Source organism: Onychostruthus taczanowskii, unplaced genomic scaffold (genome assembly GCF_017590055.1).
Source record: "Onychostruthus taczanowskii isolate IOZ18803 unplaced genomic scaffold, ASM1759005v1 scaffold74, whole genome shotgun sequence".
NCBI classification, from domain to species: domain Eukaryota; kingdom Metazoa; phylum Chordata; class Aves; order Passeriformes; family Passeridae; genus Onychostruthus; species Onychostruthus taczanowskii.
In genome coordinates, this window is record NW_024505229.1 from 1 (window position 1) to 19,433 (window position 19,433).

A 19,433-nucleotide genomic window follows, 5' to 3' on the forward strand; every position below is an offset into this window, starting at 1 on the left:
TGCCGTGCCCGGGGCCGGGCCGTGCCCGGGCACTGCAGCCCCTGCATGGCCGCTGTCTCCCCGCAGGCACTGCCTATGTGCTGACCTGTTACTTCACCAACTGGGCCCAGTACAGGCCTGGCCTGGGCAAGTTCACCCCTGAAAATGTCGACCCTTGCCTGTGCAACCACCTGATCTACGCCTTCGCCGGCATGAACAACAACGAGATCACCACCTACGAGTGGAATGACGAGACCCTGTACAAGTCCTTCAATGGCCTCAAGAACCAGTGAGTGCCAGGAGCCTCAGCAGGGCTCTGCTCCCTCCTGTGTCCTTCTCCTCCAGAGAAGTACTGTCCCTCCCAGTCCTTCCCTGTGTTTCACTCTCACCTCGTTGAGAAGGATGCTGAGTGAAGAAGGACAGAGGGACAGCCAAGGCAGGACATGGGGACAGCTCTGTGCTCTGAGCATGGGGACAGCTCTGTGCTCTGAGCATGGGGACAGCGGCTGGCGGTGCTGTGGACATGCAATAACTCAGGGTCCTGCCTCTTCCCTTGCAGGAACAAAGATCTGAAGACCCTGCTGGCCATTGGAGGATGGAATTTCGGCACAGCCAAGTGAGTTCAAACCATGTCCTGCCCTAAACATTAACGTGGGAAGAGAATGAGAGGAGGAAGGGGCTCCATGGAAACCCCACCTCTTTCCCACTCTGCTTGCTCAGGTTCTCCACCATGGTCTCCACACCTGAGAACCGCCAGACCTTCATCAAGTCCGTCATCAAATTCCTGCGCCAGTATCAGTTTGACGGGCTGGACCTGGACTGGGAATACCCCGGCTCCAGGGGCAGCCCTGCCCAGGACAAGTCTCTCTTCACCGTCCTGGTTAAGGTGGGCTTGGCTCCAGGCTCTGCCGGCCACAGCTCTGCCCTCTGAGCCCTGGGTGGCTGCAAAGCCTCAGCCCCGAGCCCCCAGGTGATTCCTGTGCCTTGGATCCCTCAGGAGCTGCTGGCAGCCTTCGAGCAGGAAGCCAAACAGACCAACAGGCCCCGGCTCATGGTCACCGCCGCTGTCGCTGCCGGACTTTCCACCATCCAGTCTGGCTACGAGATCGCCGAGATTGGCAAGTGAGTGACCAGCCCGGGGTCCCTGGTGGGATTGGAGGGGTTTCCTGGAAGTGCTGAAGTGAAAGAGACCCTGAAGGTGTGGGGGGTGATGGGCAGCCCCAGCTGGGGTGCCTCAGGTGAGGACACAGCCCCGCTCCTGCAGGTACCTGGATTACATCCACGTCATGACCTACGACTTCCACGGCTCCTGGGAGAGGAACACCGGCGAGAACAGCCCCCTGTTCGCCGGCCCTGCCGACAGCGGCGACTACAAATACTTCAACGTTGTGAGTGTTTCTGTGGGACACTCACAGCTCTCCGATCCTTGGTGGTTCCCCCAAAGAGATTTCAAGGAATTCATCCTTCAAATCCTAGCAAGGAGTCGAGTGGGAGTGGTTTCTTGCAGGAATACGCCATGAATTATTGGAAGAGCAACGGCGCCCCAGCTGAGAAGCTCCTGGTGGGATTCCCAACCTACGGAAAGAGCTTCACCCTGCAGAGCCCATCTGACACCTCTGTTGGAGCTCCAGCATCCGGCCCTGGCCCCGCTGGGCCCTACACCAGGGAGGCTGGAACTCTGGCTTACTACGAGGTAGGAATGTTCCATCACATTCCTTGCTCAAATCATTTGAAGGAATTGATCAGGAAGCTCCCATGGAGTTTTCTGCATGGCTCAGGCAAAGAGCTATCCATGGAATCTAAGAAGGATGTACTTAGGGAATGGGAAGCAGCGCAAAACCAGAGGATAAAGCCAAGGCAAGGGCAGAGCCTGGGTTTTTCCCTTTTTGTGGATAACATTCCTGCTTCCTTCTCCTTAGATCTGCTCTCTGCTGAGCTCTGGAGCCACCCAGGCTTGGGATGCCCCCGAGGATGTCCCCTACGCCTACAAGGGCAGCGAGTGGGTCGGCTACGACAACGTCAAGAGCTTTGGCCTCAAGGTCTGAGGCCACAGGGCTGGGCTGGGATGGGACCAGAGCCTCCTGTGGGATCAGCTCCTGGGGCTCAGCGGGATTTTCCTCCCCACAGGTGGACTGGCTGAAGAAGAACAACTTTGGAGGAGCCATGGTGTGGGCACTGGACATGGATGACTTCACTGGGGATTTCTGCAAGGAAGGCAAATACCCCCTGATCTCCAGCCTGAAGAAGGGCCTGGGGCTGCAGAGCGGAGGTGAGTGGCTCCAGGAGAGCAGGAGCAGCTCCTTGATGGAGACTCCCAAAATTCCTGTGGCGGTGTGGGAGGGATAAAACATTTTCATCCCTTTGCCCACCTGAATTCCAGACTGTGTTCCCCCCACTGAGGCCCTGCCTCCCATCACTGAGGCTCCCACCAGCAGCAGGAGCAGCTCCTTCATGGAGACTCCCAAGCTCCCCGTGAAGGCTGGGGAGGAATCAAACACTTCCAACCCTTTCCTGCCTAAATTCTAGACTGCGTTCCCCCCTCCTCCCATTTGAGGCTCCCACCACCACCCCCAGTAGGAGCAGCTCCTTGATGGAGACCCCCAACCTTGCTATGGAGGCATGGGAGGGATGAAACACCAGGAATGTTAAAATGAACCTTCTCCTGCTTGAATTCTTGAATTCCAGACTGCGTTCCCCCCTCTGAGCCCCTGCCTCCCATCACTGAGGCTCCCTCCACCACCAGCGGCGGCTCCGGCGGCTCCGGCGGCTCTGGATTCTGTGCCGGGAAACCCAACGGGATCTACGCAGACCCCAACAACAAGAGGAACTTCTACAACTGCCTGAACGGCCAGACCTTTGTGCAGAGCTGCGAGCAGGGGCTGGTCTTCGACCCCGTCTGCTCCTGCTGCAACTGGCCCCAGTGATCCCAACGCTTTTCCAGCCCATCCATCCCTCGGGTTTAATTGTGTGCAATAATGATGATTGAATAAAGCTTTCTGAAAGCAATCCTCTCTGTTGAAACTTTTTGGTTTTGGGCTGTTTTCGTGCTCTTGGCTCTCAGGGCACCCTGGAGTGCGTGGCTGTTAAGATTCCCGACAGCAGGTGTCAATGTTGCCTGCTCTTCTTCCCAACCGTGGAGGGATTTTCCAGGAGTCTTCCGGCAACATTTGGAGAAGAAAAGTGGTTGCAGGCCAGAAAGCTGAGTTGTTGTTCCTCTTTGTTCAGCCACAAGTCGAGATCTGAGGTGAAGAGGAATTTTTTAAGCAGTTTTTTTAATAGAAATGGAGAACTTTGATTAGCAAAAAACAAAAAAAAACCAAAAAAAAATCCAAAACCCCCCCAAAAACAAACAAACAAACAAAAAAAAACAACAACAAAAAAACCAAACCAAAAAACAAACCAACAACAAAAACCAGGAAAAAGGCAGTTTGTTTCTCCAGGGTTTTGAAGCCCGTGGGAGACATGGAACTGGGTTGGAAGGGACCTTAAAGCTCATCCCATTCCACCCCTGCCACGGCAGGGACACCTTCCCCCATCCCGGGGTGCTCCAGCCTGGCCTTGGACGCTTCCATGGATCCAGGGGCAGCCACAGCTTCCCTGGGAATTCTGTTCCAGGGCTTTCCCACCCTCACAGGGAAGAATTTCTCCCTAATTTCCCAGCTAACCCTGCCCTCCTTCCCCCCAGGCCATCCCCTTTCCCTGTCACTCCAGGCTTGTCCCAAGTCCCTCTCCAAGACACGGCGGGTTTAGGGTTAAAGAGGAACCACCAAACACACCCAGCCAAAACCCCAAAACCCCACCAGGACTCTCTGAGGCACGAATCCATTTATTTCCAGGCCCAGGAATCCCCAGAGCCTTGGCAGAGAGGGATGTGTCCTTTTTGGCCACCTCGGGTGTCCCATGGTGTCACCCCTGGTGTCCCTCCTTCCCGGGGCTCACGCCTCCGGCTTCATCCATCCGTATCCTGAATTTCATCCTGCTTTTTTTGGAGGTTTAGGACCAGAAAAAGAAAGAATAATAGGAATTAGAACAAAGAGTAATAAGAATTAGAACCCAATAAGCATTAGAACAAAAATTTATCAACAGTAGCTAAAAGAGTAGTAAGAATTAGAACAAAGCACTAATTAAAATAAAGAGTAATAAGAATTAGAACAAAAAGAAAGAGTAATAAGAGTTAGAACAAAGAGTAATAAGAATTAGAACCAAATACACATTAGAACAAAAATTAATTTTTTATTAATTAATTTATTAACAGTAGCTAAAAGAGTTGTAAGAATTAGAACAAACACTTTTCTTCCCCCTACAACCTTTTCTTGCTTACTGACAATGTAGAGACAAAACCTAAAATTTTTATACTTCTAGAACATGTATTTTTTTATACTTCTACTTGTATATTTATATATATTTTATACTTCTAGAACATATATATATTTTATATGTATATATATATACATATATATATTTTATAAATATATATTTTTATATAGATTTATATGTAAGTATTTATATATATTTGTATATTTTATACTTCTAGAATATGTATATATTTTATACTTCTACTTCTATATTTATATATTTTTTATACTTCTAGAATAGATATATTTTTATATTTCTACTTATATTTTTATATATAAATTTTTATATATAGATTGATATATTTTATACTTCTAGAATATATATATTTTATACTTCTCCTCACATATTTATATATATTTTATACTTCAACTTATGTATTTATATATATATTGATATATTTTACACTTCTAGAATATACATATTTTATACTTCTCCTCACATATTTATATATATTTTAAACTCCCAGAACAGCCTTTTTCTGATTCATTTATGGAGAGCAATCCCCCTGAAGCCCTCCCAGGATGCCGTGCCCCCAGCCCCATCCCAGCTCATCTGATCCCGCTTTAAACCCTCGTGCTGAGGCAGCATCTGCCCGTGCCCCTAATCCCTGCTCCCCAGCTCCAGACCCCATCTGGCAGGGAAGGTGGATCAGCTTCCCATGAAACATTTACAGCCTCATCCAGGCAACTGTTGCTGAGACAACCCAGCTGATCCCACCTTTCCAGCAAAAAAAAAAAAACCCCAAAAAATAAAATAAAAGTTAAAAATAAATTAAAAATGAGTGTGGATCATCGCATCCCCCAGCCCAGGGTGGGAGCTCCTCTCATTCACATCCACGAATTCCTGCTCGTTCAAATCAAGGATTTTTAATAATTTAATGGCATTTTGGGCCCAGCTTCAGCAACCAAATAGCCTTTAAATAAAACATTTCCTGCTGGAGCAGGTGCCCTTCAACCTCCCTGGGCTTAAAATAGCCCTGGAGTGAGGCTGAGCCCCCAGTTCAGCTTTCCTGAGCGGGGTTTAATTGACCTTAATTTGGGCAGGGACATTATCTCTGTCCCCACACTGTCTCAGCCACTTGGCCTTGTCCGGAAATAATAAAAATTCTACTTCAATTCTTGCTGGATGGGGTTTATCTCCCACCCTTTTGTCCCCCTCAAGGTTTTATTTTATTTTTTTTTTTTTTGGGAAAGAATTTCCTGTCAGCAGAGTGGGGAGGGCCTAAAAACCTGAATGAAAATTAAGGAATTAAACCAGAAATTGGGAATATTTCAAGGGGGAGCGCTGGGGGAAAACACCCCCTGGTTCTGTCCATTACTGGCACACTGAACAGGACCTGTTTTCCTGCTGACAATTCCCTATTTTCTGCCAGATATTCCCTGTTTTTTTCCCAGATATCTGGGATTGGATCTCTCCCACTCCATCCCCGCTCCCAAGCTCCCCTGACGTTCTTCTCTCCTCTCCTATTTCCCAATCCTTTACTCCTCCCACAGAACCCCCTGGTTCTGTCCATTACTGAGACACAGAACAGGACCTGTTTTCCCACTGACAAGCCTTATTTTTTTCCCAGATATTCCCTGTTTTTTCCCCAGATATCTGGGATTGGATCTCTCCCACTCCTTCCTCACTTCCAGGCTGGATTCACCCTCCTCTTCCAGACATCCCTGATGTTCCTCTCCCCTCTTCTATTTCTCAATCCTTTATTTCTCCCACACCCTGGTTCTGTCCATTGCTGGTACACAGAACAGGACCTGTTTTCCTGCTGACAATTCCCTATTTTCTGCCAGGAAAATAGGGATCAGATCTCTCCCACTCCCTTCGCACTTCCAGGCTGGATTCACCCTCCTCTTCCAGGCATCTCTGACGTTCCTCTCCCCTCTCCTATTTCCCAATCCTTTATTTCTCCCACAGGAAAGAAAACAAAACTGGCACATGGAAGAGGGCTTGTTTTCCTGCTGACAATTCCTTATTTTCTGCCAGGAAAAACCCAGATTCCCCAGACTGGATCTCTCCCACTCCTTCCCCTCTTCCAGGCTGGATTCACCCCCCTCTCCCTGGACATTCCTCTCACCGGGACCCCTTCAACCCCAGCCCATCTCCAGCAGCCCCCCGACATTCCCGGGGTTCTCCCAGGGTGGAATCCTGGTGGGATCTCCATCTTTGGAAGTGTGGCTGAGCTCCAGAGCCCCTGGTCCCATCCAGAACTGGGACTTGGAACAGGACCTGTTTTCCTGCTGACAATTCCCTATTTTCTGCCAGGAAATAGGGATCAGATCTCCCCCACTCCTTCCCCTCTTCCAGGCTGGATTCACCCCCCTCTCCCTGGACATTCCTCTCACCGGGACCCCTTCAACCCCAGCCCATCTCCAGCAGCCCCCCGACATTCCCGGGGTTCTCCCGGGCCCTCTCCTATTTCCCAATCCTTTATTTCTCCCACAGGAAAGAAAACAAAACTGGCACATGGAAGAGGGCTTGTTTTCCTGCTGACAATTCCTTATTTTCTGCCAGATATTCCCTATTTTTTCCCAAATTCCCTGGACTGGATCTCCCCCACTCCTTCCCCTCTTCCAGGCTGGATTCACCCTGCTCTCCCAGGCTGTTCCTCTCACCAGGACCCCACAAAGCCCAGCCCATCTCCAGCAGCCCCCCGACATTCCCGGGGTTCTCCCGGGGTGGAATCCTGGTGGGATCTCCATCTTTGGAAGCGTGGCTGAGCTCCAGAGCCCCTGGTCCCATCCAGAACTGGGACTTGGAACAGGACCTGTTTTCCTGCTGACAATTCCCTATTTTCTGCCAGGAAATAGGGATCAGATCTCCCCCTCTCCTTCCCCGCTTCCAGGCTGGATTCCCCCCCCTCTCCCTGGACATTCCTGTCACCAGGACCCCTTCAACCCCTTCAACCCCAGCCCATCTCCAGCAGCCCCCCGACATTCCCGGGGTTCTCCCGGGGTGGAATCCTGGTGGGATCTCCATCTTTGGAAGCGTGGCTGAGCTCCAGAGCTCTCCAGGGAGGTTTTGCCTCCCACGTCACTTGTTTTGGAGCTTCCTGCTGCTCCCGCTGACGTCCGTGGGGCCACGTCAGGCGCCGGCGAGGGAAGCGCGGCCCTTTTTTGGGAATTTGGGATTTGGGAACAGCTGGGCTCTGTCAGCAGTTCAGCACTCTGAGCTCCAGGGATAAACACTCCAGGGTTGTTTTTATTTCCCCCCTCTGCTCAGCACAATATTTTCCTTTCTCTTTAAGAAGCGTTGCTCCGCTGCTGAGAATTCTTTGTGGGATTCTTCGCCAGAATCCTTTTTAAATTTGATTTTTTTTCCTCCCCATTCCAGCCTCTCCAAAGGAGCTGTGGCCCCTTTGGAAAGGGAAAAATCCTTTGGCTCCCGAAAAATTTGGGAGTTTTTGAGTCCTGAGGCAGAACTGGGGCGCTTTTGGGGGGTTGAAAAGGTTTGTGCGGGAGTCAAGGAGAATTGGGGACTTGAAATGCCCGGGAAAGGGGGATTAAAAAAATAGAAGGATGAAAAAAAGAGGGGTTAATAAAGGGGGATAAAAAAGGGGATAAAAAGGGAGGTTAAAAATAAAGTGGGATAGAAAAAGGGGATAAAAAGGGGGATAAAAATAAAGGGGGATAAAATAAGGGGATAAAAAGGGGGATAGAAAATAAAGGGGGAATAAAAAATAAATAGGAATTAAAAATAAATGGGAATTAAAAGGGGATAAAAAGATGCAGATTTAAAAAGGAGGTAAAAATAAAGGGTGGGGAAAAAGGGAAATAAAAAAGAGTGGGGCAAAAAAAGGGGCTAAAAAATAAAGAGGGTAAAAATAAAGGGGGATTTAAAAGGGAGACAAATACTGGGGGATAAAATCAGAGCACGCTGGCAGTGGTGTGTTATCCCAAAACGATAAATTTTACACAAATGCACAAATATTTGCCAATGTGAACACCTGACAAGAAGCCTCTAAGCCAGGCTGAAGTCAAACCCCCACCTGACTCCTCCTCAGCTCCTGGAAAACCCCAAATCCAAGGCAAGGCCCCTTTTCCCTAACCTGCCTGCAAAGTCCCTCCTTTGGTGTGGGTGGTGGGGAGATAAGGCAAACCCTGCTCTTAAAAATGAATAAATCAGCAGAAAAGCAAGAAATCAGCGGGGGAAAAAAAAAAAAAAAATCAGATTACAGGGGCAGGAGGAGGAGTTGGCTGAGCTGAAGGACAGGGACACTGGGAGATGCTGCCTGCCTGGAAAATCCCTTTATCCCAAACTCCAGAGCCAGAAGTGAGGCTTTCATCTTTTTGGGCAGCTGGGAACCTGCTGGGCAGAGCAAGGAGCACGGTGGGGCCAGCAGGAGCTGCTCACCCTGGGCCAGATGTGGTCAGGGCCTTTTTTATCCCACGTGTGCCGCCTTTCTTTGCATAGCCCCAGTGTCGTTAGGTGTAATTAAGGCAATTATGTCGAATTTGAGCAGCCCACAGAGTAATTGGGGGCAATTTTTAGCATCCCCAGGGGCGTTTTGAGAGCCTAAGGTGCTCCTGCTGATGATTTTCTCAGGTCAGGTGTGGCTCAGGTGACACCTTTGAAGAGGACCTTGTTGTGCTGCTGCTGTTGGGACAGGGTTGGAGGAGAAAACTCCAATTTAACAATTTTTCCCTTCCTTCTTGTTAAAAAAAAAGGAATTTTTTCTCTCATTTCAGCTCTGAGGCAAATTAAACCTGGGGTTTTTCCTTATTTCCTGATGATTTTCTCAGGTCAGGTGTGGCTCAGGTGACACCTTTGAAGAGGACCTTGTTGTGCTGCTGCTGTTGGGACAGGGTTGGAGGAGAACAACTCCAATTTTCCAATTTTCCCCTTCCTTCTTGATAAAAAAAAATAGAATTTTGTCTCTTGTTTCAGGTCTGAAGCAAATTAAACCTGTTTTTTTTCCTTATTCCCTTCTTCCCCCGGCTGACTCCTGCATTCCAGGCCTTGCTGCGGACCAGCAGCAGCAATTCCCATTCCCAGCTTTCTCCTCAGCCAAAACCTCCCCTCAATGAACCCTCACCCCTCACTGGGGGGCAAAAAAAGCCTCAAAAAGGGGGAGATCTGAGGAGCTCGGAGCTGGAATTCCCGAGCAGAGCGCTGGGAGCACAACGCGGCCTTGCCGGAAAAATGGGAATAAAATCCCATTTATGGCTGACAGACGTGGCCAGAGGCCAAGGAAAACCCTCCAGGGCTCTGGATCCAGCAGGGCGAGGGGGTGGGAGATATTTTTAGCTGTTTTTTTTTTCTTCTCCAGAGGCCTTGGCTCGCTTTGGGGCCCACGAGAGCAGCTCAGGAGCTCTCCTGAGGATGAGGAGGGAGTGGGAGGCTGGAATTTGAGACCCTTGAGCTCTGCTCGCTCTTCCAGCCTCTGCAGGCTCCAAGGGCACGGCCATGGGGTTGTCTTGGGAAGGGCAGAGGGAGGGGAGAGCCCTGGAGCCCTTTGTTTACGGGGGATTTTTGGTTTTCCCTGCTCTGCTGGGCCATTCCTCCAGCCCCTTCATTATTCCGCTTTATTTTCTTAATGCAATATATTTAATGCTGCCATTCCCTGTCCATCCCTCTTCACCAAATTTATTTTAATAATATTTTTAGTGCTGGAGCAGCTCCTCAGGAAGGATTTACGTGGCTCAGCTCAAGGATCAGGGGCCTTGGAGCCCTTTATGGGGATTTTTCCCATTTCTGCTGGGCCATTCCCATTTTAATGTCCCTGATCCCAAATGGGAACAACCCCTGAGCAGGGATCAGGGGCCTTGGAGCCCTTGATGGGGGATTTTTGTGATTTTTGTGGTCCTCAGCTCAGATCAGGGGCCTTGGAGCCCTTGATGGGGGATTTTTGTGATTTTTGTGGTCCTCAGCTCAGATCAGGGGCCTTGGAGCCCTTTATGGGAGATTTTCCCTGCTCTGCTGGGCCATTCCTCCAGCCCCTTCATTATTCCGCTTTATTTTCTTAATGCAATATATTTAATGCTGCCATTCCCTGTCCATCCCTCTTCACCAAATTTATTTTAATAATATTTTTAGTGCTGGAGCAGCTCCTCAGGAAGGATTTACATGGCTCAGCTCAAGATCAGGGGTTTCAGAGCCCTTGATGGGGAATTTTCCCATTTCTGCTGGGCCATTCCCATTTTAATGTCCCTGATCCCAAAATCTGGAGTCTGGAGCCTTTTCATCAGCACCTGCTACGCCTGGGACTGCTTTGATGTCTTCAGCCCTGTGGGAAAGCACAAACCATCCCAAAAAATCCCATCTGGACCCCGTGGATCCCACAAAACCCCACAGGGCTGTGCAGCAGCTCAGGTTTGTGCTGCCTCAATAAAAATCCTTTAATCTGTGACCATCTCCTGCTTTTTCTCCTTCAAAACAGGGAGAATAAACTGCTTTTCACAACATTTTAAAAATCACATCCAGGCCCAGCAGGGTCAGGAAATTCCTTCCCAGCTGCTCCAGCTTTGGTGCTCTTGGCCTTGTTTTGATGTCAGGGATTGGGGTTGCCATGGAGCTGCACCAAACGTTCCCCTCTCTTCAAAACGGGCAAAAAAATGCAGATTTTGGGCAATGTGCTGCCCTGGCAGCTCCTCCCAGCCTGGCTGAGCTGAGCTTTGGCAGCCCAGTTACATTTTCAGCGCCTTAAAAATAAAAATAAATTTAAAAAAAATTAAAATTCCTGTCTTGTGGTTTCAGCCAAATAAGTTTGGAGCTTTTTCTTTGTGTGGTTTTTTTTTTTTTTTTTTTTTTTTTTTTTTTTTTTTTTTTACCTTAAAAATAAAAAAAAAAATTTAAAAAATTAAAATTCCTGTCTTGTGGTTTCAGCCAAAGAAATTTGGGTTTTTTTCTTTGTGTGTTTGGTTTTTTTTTTATTTTTATTTTTTTACTTCTTGTTTCTAAGAAAAGAAAAATCCATTTTTTTGTAGCTTGTGTGTCAGCAGGGAAAGGGGAAATCCTTCCATCCACCCCTCCAGCCTGCCTTAGAAGGAAAGGTGTGAGACAGACCCGAGGAGGGAGGTTTGGCCCAAAAAATTCAGGGACAGGGGAGAAATTTTAGTCCCTTATCCCACCAGGGCTGTGTCCCGATTGGTTTTTGGCCTGAAAAATTCAGGGATAGGGGAGGAATTTTGGTCCTGCACATTCCTGCAGTGCACTGAATTTTTGGCTTAAAAAAATTCAGGGAAAAGGAAGGGATTTTGGTCCCTTATCTCACCAGTGCAGGATCCTGATTGTTTTTTGGCCTGAAAACTTCAGGGAGAGGGGAGGAATTTTGATCCTGCACATTGCTGCAGGGTCCTGATTGTGTTTTTGGCCTGAAAAATTCAGGGAGAGGGGAGGAATTTTCCCACCAGTGCTGTGTCCTGATTGTTTCTTTGCCTTGGAACAGGAGGTGGCCTCTCCCAGGCTCAGCTTTCTCCATCCTGCACCCCAAATTTCCCGTGGATTCCTGCCTGGGGGTGTCCCTGTGGCGGTGCCAAGGGCTCGGTGTGTCCCTTATCCCACCAGTGCAGGGTCCTGATTGTGTTTTGGCTTAAAAAACTCAGGGAGATGGGAGCGATTTTGGTCCTGCACATTCCTGCAGTGCACTGAATTTTTGGCTTAAAAAAATTCAGGGAGAAGGGAGGGATTTTGGTCCCTTATCCCACCAGTGCAGGATCCTGATTGTTTTTTGGCTTAAAAAACTCAGGGAGAGGGAAGAATTTTGGTCCTGCATATTCCTGCAGTGTACTGATGTTTTGGCTTAAAAAATTCAGGGAAAGGGAAGGCATTTTGGTCCCTTATCCCACCAGTGCAGGATCCTGATTGCTTTTTGGCCTGAAAACTTCAGGGATAGGGGAGGAATTTTGATCCTGCACATTGCTGCAGGGTCCTGATTGTTTTTTGGCTTAAAAAATTCAGGAAGAAGGGAGGAATTTTGGTCCCTTATCCTACTGACGTTTTGGCTTAAAAAACTCAGGGAGAGGGAAGAATTTTGGTCCTGCACATTCCTGCAGTGTACTGACGTTTTGGCTTAAAAAACTCAGGGAGAGGGAAGAATTTTGGTCCTGCATATTCCTGCAGTGTACTGATGTTTTGGCTTAAAAAATTCAGGGAAAGGGAAGGCATTTTGGTCCCTTATCCCACCAGTGCAGGATCCTGATTGCTTTTTGGCCTGAAAACTTCAGGGATAGGGGAGGAATTTTGATCCTGCACATTGCTGCAGGGTCCTGATTGTGTTTTTGGCCTGAAAAATTCAGGGAGAGGGGAGGAATTTTCCCACCAGTGCTGTGTCCTGATTGTTTCTTTGCCTTGGAACAGGAGGTGGCCTCTCCCAGGCTCAGCTTTCTCCATCCTGCACCCCAAATTTCCCGTGGATTCCTGCCTGGGGGTGTCCCTGTGGCGGTGCCAAGGGCTCGGTGTGTCCCTTATCCCACCAGTGCAGGGTCCTGATTGTTTTTTGGCCTGAAAATTTCAGGGAGAAGGAAGGAATTTCATTCCCTTATCCCACCAGTGCAGGGTCCTGATTGTTTTTTGGCTTAAAAAATTCAGGGAGAGAGAAGGAATTTCATTCCCTTATCCCACCAGTGCTGTGTCCTGATTGTTTCTTTGCCTTGGAACATGAGGTGGCCTCTCCCAGGCTCAGCTTTCTCCATCCTGCACCCCAAATTTCCCGTGGATTCCCGCCCGGGGCTGTCCCCGTGGCAGCACCAAGGACTCGCGCCTGTCCCCAGGTGTGCCCAGCAGGGAGTGGCTGTTTTGACTGCAGTCCGTGTTTATCCTGGGAGTTTCCAGAGGGGAAAGAGCAAGGCCTGGCAGGGCAGCCGCACCCCGATAAGGAGGAATTACCGAGGGGCAATTTGCCTGTGCCCAGCTGTGCCCCCACGTGCTGTTTACCCTGGGCTGGGGGAGATTTTATCGGCAGCCTTCGGGGTGGGGCAGCGGCAGGCTGGCCTCGCTCCCTGCTCTCTTCCCAGGGCTTTTATCTCCCAGGGCAGCAGGGCTGCCTGAGCAAACGCCTCTGCTCGTGTCCCCTCTGTCCCCCTCTGACAGGGACCCAGGGTTTTCCTGGGGAGCTCTGGGAAAGCTCAGAGGAAGAATTAAAGTGGTTATTCTCTCAATCTCTAGACCATTGTTTCTAGAAGAACTGTGGATTTGTAATAGTAAAGTGTTTTTAAAGTGTCCCTGATGCTCCTTCGGTGACACCCCTGTGTGACAAGGGCAGGGCTGGCTGGTGGCAGTGTCCCCTCTGTCCCCCTCTGACACAGACACAGGATTTTCCCTGAGAAAGCTCAGAGGAAGAATTAAAGTGATTATTCTCTCAGTCTCTAGACCATTGTTTCTAGAAGAACTGTGGATTTCTAATAATAAAGTGTTTTTAAAGTGTCCCTGATGCTCCTTCGGTGACACCCCTGTGTGACAAGGACAGGGCTGGCTGGTGGCAGTGTCCCCTCTGTTCCCCTGTGTGACAATCACAGACAGAGACTCAGGATTTTCTCTGGGAAAGCTCAGAGGAAGAATTAAAGTGGTTATTCTCTCAATCTCTAGACCATTGTTTCTAGAAGAACTGTGGATTTCTAATAATAAAGTGTTTTTTCTTGCCTTGTGAAGATAAAATCTCTGTATCCCCTTTGGCTGTCCCTGATACCCCTGTGTGACAAGGACAGGGCTGGGTGGTGGCAGTGTCCCCTCTGTCCCCCTCTGACAGAGACTCAGGATTTTCTCTGAGAAAGCTCAGAGGAAGATTTAAAACAATTATTCTCTCAATCTCTGCACCTGGCAGGCAAATAAGTCAAAGAAGTTGCAAAAAGCCAATCATTTATATCATAAGGTTTTTCACAATTCCCAAAGGCCAAGCAGGTCTTCAGTCCACCATTGTTTCTAGAAGAACATTATTTATAATAATATATAATATTATGTTATAATAATACAGAATATATTATTAGAATCTATTTCTAATATTCTTTTTCTTGCCTTGTGAAGGTGAAGTCTCTGTATCACCTTTGGCTGTCCCTGATACCCCTTCAGTGACACCCTGTGTGACAAGGACAGGGCTGGCTGGTGGCAGTGTCCCCTCTGTCCCCTGTGTGACAGGGACAGGGCTGGCTGGTGGCAGTGTCCCCTCTGTCCCCTGTGTGACAGGGACAGGGCTGGCTGGTGGCAGTGTCCCCTCTGTCCCCTGTGTGACAGGGACAGGGCTGGCTGGTGGCACAGAGCAGGGAGGATGTGGAAAAAGAACAATGAACCGAGCTCAGAGAACAGGAAACCATCTCTGAGCTCATCCCCACCCCAGGCTGAGGTTTCCTCTCCGAAAATGTCGAGCTCTCACCGAATTCTCCTCGCCCAAAAAGGCTGCAGGATTTATTTGCAATAATCCTGGCTTAACCACGAAAAAAACCCCTCTTCCCAAAAAGCCCAAAGAAGCCAAAATGCTGTCAGCAGGAAGGTGAGAAACCCCCCGAGCACCTTCTGGGGTGGGAGAGGTTTTACAGCAATTTCTGAGAGCCAGAGAGATTGAGAAGAGGATCTGTGTTTGGCCCTGAAAGGATTTTCTACCGAGGTTGTTGACATAGAAACCAGGAAAGTATAAGAGAAAAGAAGAAAGAAAGAAAAAATAAGAGAAAATAAGAAAAAAGGAGAAAATAAGAGAAAGAGAAAGAAAGAAAGAAAGAAAGAAAGAAAGAAAGAAAGAAAGAAAGAAAGAAAGAAAGAAAGAAAGAAAGAAAGAAAGAAAGAGAAAGAGAAAATAAGAAAAAGAAAGAAAGAGAAAATAAGAAAGAAGAAGAGAATAAGAGAAAATAAAAGAAAATAAGATAAAAAAAGAATAAGAGAAACCTGCAACTGCCCATTCCAATAAGCAATTCCAATTTATCTTTTTTGGCCAGTGAGTAAAGTGTAAATTTATGAGTTTTGTAAGAATGTATAAAAAACTTCCATGCTTTCTATTTTATTCCATAAAAAAGGGGTTTGAAGCCTTCTGAAAATGGCTGTGTTGGTTTGTGTGGTCTCTGTCTCAACTGTGACACCCTGGGATCTCAGCAGAGGTGGAAAAAGAAATCCAGAGGCCTGGGGGTGGTGAAGAAAAATCAGTTTTTGCTTCCCAAAATACCCCAGAGCAGGTGGGACACGGGCAGGGAGTCAGGCAGGAGGGAATGGGGATGGAGGAAGGGAAGTGGAGCACAGGGAGGGACCAAAAATCCAAATTTTGGGAGTCCAAAATGTCCTGTGTGGAAATCCAGCCCTCAGGCACACAAATCCAGCCATGGGGAATGTTTAAATCTCCTTTATGGGATGAGGGAAGCTGCCTGGACATGCCCCAGATGTGTCCTGGCATGTCCTGCCCACACACCCCCAAGTCCCCAAGGGGGATTTAAAGGTGACAAAAAAAGGAGGGGGATGGCAAAGCCCCCAGAATGGGGGGTGGAGGAGCAGAACTTTGGGGGGATAAACTCCAGGAATTCCCTGGAGTGCTGAGGAATTCCCTGGAGTGTTGGGATCCAGGGTCCCCAGAGGATTTAAAGGTGACAAACAGGATGGGAGTGACAGAAGTCCCCAAAATGGGGGTGGAGGAGCAAAGTTAGGGGGGATAAAATCCAGGAATTCCCTGGAGTGCTGGGATCCAGGGTCCCCAAGGGGATTTGAAGGTGACAAACAAAGGACGGGGATGGCAAAGCCCCCAAAATGGGGATGGAAGTGCAGAGCTGGGGGGATAAAATCCAGGAATTCCCGGGAGAGCTGGGATCCAGAGTCCCCAAGGTGACAAACAAAGGATGGGAGTGACAGAAGCTCCCAAAACGGGGGTGGAGGAGCAGAGCTGGGGGGATGAACTCCAGGAATTCCCGGGAGTGTTGGGATCCAGGGTCCCCAAGGGGATTTAAAGGTGACAAACAAAGGAGGGGGATGGCAAAGCCCCCAAAATGGGGATGGAGGAGCAGAACTGGAGGGATAAACTCCAGGAATTCCCGGGAGAGCTGGGATCCAGAGTCCCCAAGGTGACAAACAAAGGCTGGGAGTGACAGAAGCCCCCAAAATGAGGGTGGAAGAGCAGAGCTGGAGGGATAAAATCCAGGAATTCCCTGGAGAGCTGGGATCCAGAGTCCCCAAGGGGGATTTAAAGATGACAAACAAAGGATGGGAGTGACAGAAGCCCCCAAAACGGGGGTGGAAGAGCAGAGCTGGAGGGATAAACTCCAGGAATTCCCTGGAGTGCTGAGGAATTCCCTGGAGTGTTGGGATCCAGGGTCCCCAGAGGATTTAAAGGTGACAAACAGGATGGGAGTGACAGAAGTCCCCAAAATGGGGGTGGAGGAGCAAAGTTAGGGGGGATAAAATCCAGGAATTCCCTGGAGTGCTGGGATCCAGGGTCCCCAAGGGGATTTGAAGGTGACAAACAAAGGACGGGGATGGCAAAGCCCCCAAAATGGGGATGGAAGTGCAGAGCTGGGGGGATAAACTCCAGGAATTCCCGGGAGAGCTGGGATCCAGAGTCCCCAAGGTGACAAACAAAGGATGGGAGTGACAGAAGCCCCCAAAATGAGGGTGGAGGAGCAGAGCTGGGGGGATGAACTCCAGGAATTCCCTGGAGTGTTGGGATGCAGGATCCCCAAGGGGGATTTAAAGGTGACAAAGGATAGGGATGGCAAAGCCCCCAAAATGAGGGTGGAAGTGCAGAGCTGGAGGGATAAACTCCAGGAATTCCCGGGAGAGCTGGGATCCAGAGTCCCCAAGGTGACAAACAAAGGATGGGAGTGACAGAAGCTCCCAAAACGAGGGTGGAGGAGCAGAGCTGGGGGGATGAACTCCAGGAATTCCCAGGGATGCTGCAGGACACGGCAGCCCCAGGGCTGCTCTGCTGTCCCTGTCCCAGTTTCACACGGTTCCCTCCTTGCTCAAGCCCATCTTGAAAGGCCCAAATCTAAATCTAGGCTGGGCTTTAAGCCCTGCCTTGTTGTTTATTTACCCTGCCTGCCCGGCCCGTTGCTGGGGTCACACCCGGGTTACCAATTACAGCTGGGATTAAACATCTTAAACCCGGCTTACCCCTGGGCTTTTTTCCCCTTAAATTCCCACTGATTGTGCTTAACTGGTGTCCCCAGCCAGGTGGCTGCTGCCACTGCCAGCTCGGTGTCTGTCCCTCCTCCGCCACAGCCGCTTAATGAGATTTAAACCAGGCCAATACATCCATTATTTTACACTTCTGGACCCTTCCCAGCTGTTTTTTTCCCCCCTAAACTTAAAGAAAAGCAGCTCTTGGCTGCTCAAATGGACCAGGGTAACCTTGAAATCCTTCCCGAAGCTTGGGGTGGCCATGGGGAGGTGGCAGCTGACTCAGCAAGTGGGACACGGCTGATGAGCAGGATTTGAGTGTTAATTCTTAATTCTGGGGCTGTTTTCCTGCGGGGCTCAGGGGGTGCAGGGTCCCAGCTGGCTCTGCTGGGATTCCAGGACAGGAGTTGTGAAGCTTGGGATGGCTGCAGGGGTGGCCATGGGGAGGTGGCAGCTGACTCAGCAAGTGGGACACGGCTGATGAGCAGGATTTGAGTGTTAATTCTTAATTCTGGGGCTGTTTTCCTGCGGGGCTCAGGGGGTGCAGGGTCCCAGCTGGCTCTGCTGGGATTCCAGGACAGGAGTTGGGGTTATGTGCCTCACGCCCTGTAAACTGCAGACTTCAGGGTGTCATCACCCTAAAAAAAAAAAAAAAACCCAACAAAAAAAAGCCACAATGAGTCCAAGTGTGGCGTGGGAACTGCTGCCTGTTGGGTGAACATAAAACACCCCGAGCTGCTGACTTGCAAAGCCTCAGTCCCTGTGAGCAGCTCGGGGTTTAACCCTTGGTTGAATGCCAAATGTTCTCCCTTTTTTTTTTTTTTTTTAAATATTTATTTATTTAAATTTTTTTTAATTTTTATTTTATTGTAAAATTTCCGGCTCGACTGGTTTGGAGGCTCATTTGGATACCCAGGAGGGTTTGGGAGCTGATCTGAACTCCTGGTTCCTGTCAGACCAGTTCCAGCCCCAGCCTGGCCAATCCCTGAGCAGAAATTTATTGAGTTTGGCTTGTTGTTTTTTTTCTTTTTTTTTTTTTTTTAATTGAAATAAAAACGCTCTCAGCTAAATGCAGGCTGGAAAACCAACCCAGCCAGAGCATCCTCAAACTCAGCTCTCTTTTTAAACCCAGTTTGATTTTCTGGTGGTTCCTTTGCTCTGGAACTCCTCGGAGCTCTTTGAGAGGCTGCACCGAGCCTCAAGCTCTGCCTTAAAAACCCCGGAGCCAGAAATTAGGGACACATAACCCGCTTAGAGAGCCTCGAGCCCCACAGGAAATCTCCTCTTGGAAGGGCTTAACGGGGCCAAGGGATTTGGGAGCACCAGCACGGAGGTGACCAGGAATAAATGGGAATTTGGGGAATGGTGCCACCACTTCCCCCATCCTGGGGGGACCAGAGGAACCTGCCCGGTGGGGTTGGCTCACCCTCATCATCATCAGTGCCTAATGAGCACAGTTAGCCCCTAATGGCTAATTAATAGGCCTGGTTATTAGAGCTGTTCTGGGCTAGGCTGCAGCAGAGCTCCTGCTCCAGCCCGGTGACTCAGGGCAGGAGGATTCCACCCCAATATTCCTCAGGCTGAGGGAAACCAGCCCTGCTGCCAGCTGGGATGGCCAAGCTCAGCTCAGTGGAATTAAATCATTTTTAAATTGGGTTTTTCTGGCTGTTTTTGCACGGGAGATGTTTCCCACCAGGATGGGTTTGCTGGATTCCCATTTTTCCAGCGTGGCTGCCCAGGTGTGTTCAGAGCTCTGGATGTTTATCCAGCCTCTTCCAGGGGCTCTGGAATATCCAACCCCCTCCCCCTGCTGTGTGCTGGGCTCTCCCAGGCCTCTTTCATCTGTGATGCTGTCTTTAAAAAAAAAAAAAAAGGCAAAAAAAAGTCCTTAGACATTAATCCTTGGGTTTATTTCAAAGCTTACAAAGGCAAATCTGGTTTGTGGCAAGAGATTTGCCTGATTTCTTCTGCTCCAAGGATGAATGGGGTGGCAGATGGGGAGGGGAGGATTTGGGGACCCCTCGGGAAACCTGACCCCACCCTGGGCACGAAATGGGGTCAGCGCAGAGCCCTGCTTGGGC

At 49.2% G+C, this 19,433-nt stretch overlaps 1 protein-coding gene across 1 annotated transcript; it reads left to right on the plus strand.

The window, feature by feature from the left end:
• Positions 1-123: 123 nt before the first annotated feature.
• LOC121345616 (acidic mammalian chitinase-like) lies at positions 124-2,903 on the plus strand. Its single transcript, XM_041422703.1, has 9 exons — positions 124-268; positions 539-595; positions 700-865; positions 977-1,101; positions 1,244-1,367; positions 1,487-1,672; positions 1,899-2,018; positions 2,107-2,248; positions 2,665-2,903. The coding sequence occupies exons 1-9, from the start codon at positions 192-194 to the stop codon at positions 2,901-2,903; spliced, it is 1,236 nt and encodes a 411-aa protein (XP_041278637.1). The 5' UTR covers positions 124-191.
• The last annotated feature ends 16,530 nt before the right edge of the window (positions 2,904-19,433 follow it).

Bases quoted from the DNA above. Each gene is read 5' to 3' on its own strand.
- LOC121345616 (XM_041422703.1), top strand. From the start codon at position 192: ATGAACAACAACGAGATCACCACCTACGAGTGGAATGACGAGACCCTG. The intron at 2,019-2,106 runs GTCTGAGGCCAC...TCCTCCCCACAG, and splicing joins TCAAGAGCTTTGGCCTCAAG to GTGGACTGGCTGAAGAAGAA. The intron at 2,249-2,664 runs GTGAGTGGCTCC...CTTGAATTCCAG, and splicing joins CCTGGGGCTGCAGAGCGGAG to ACTGCGTTCCCCCCTCTGAG.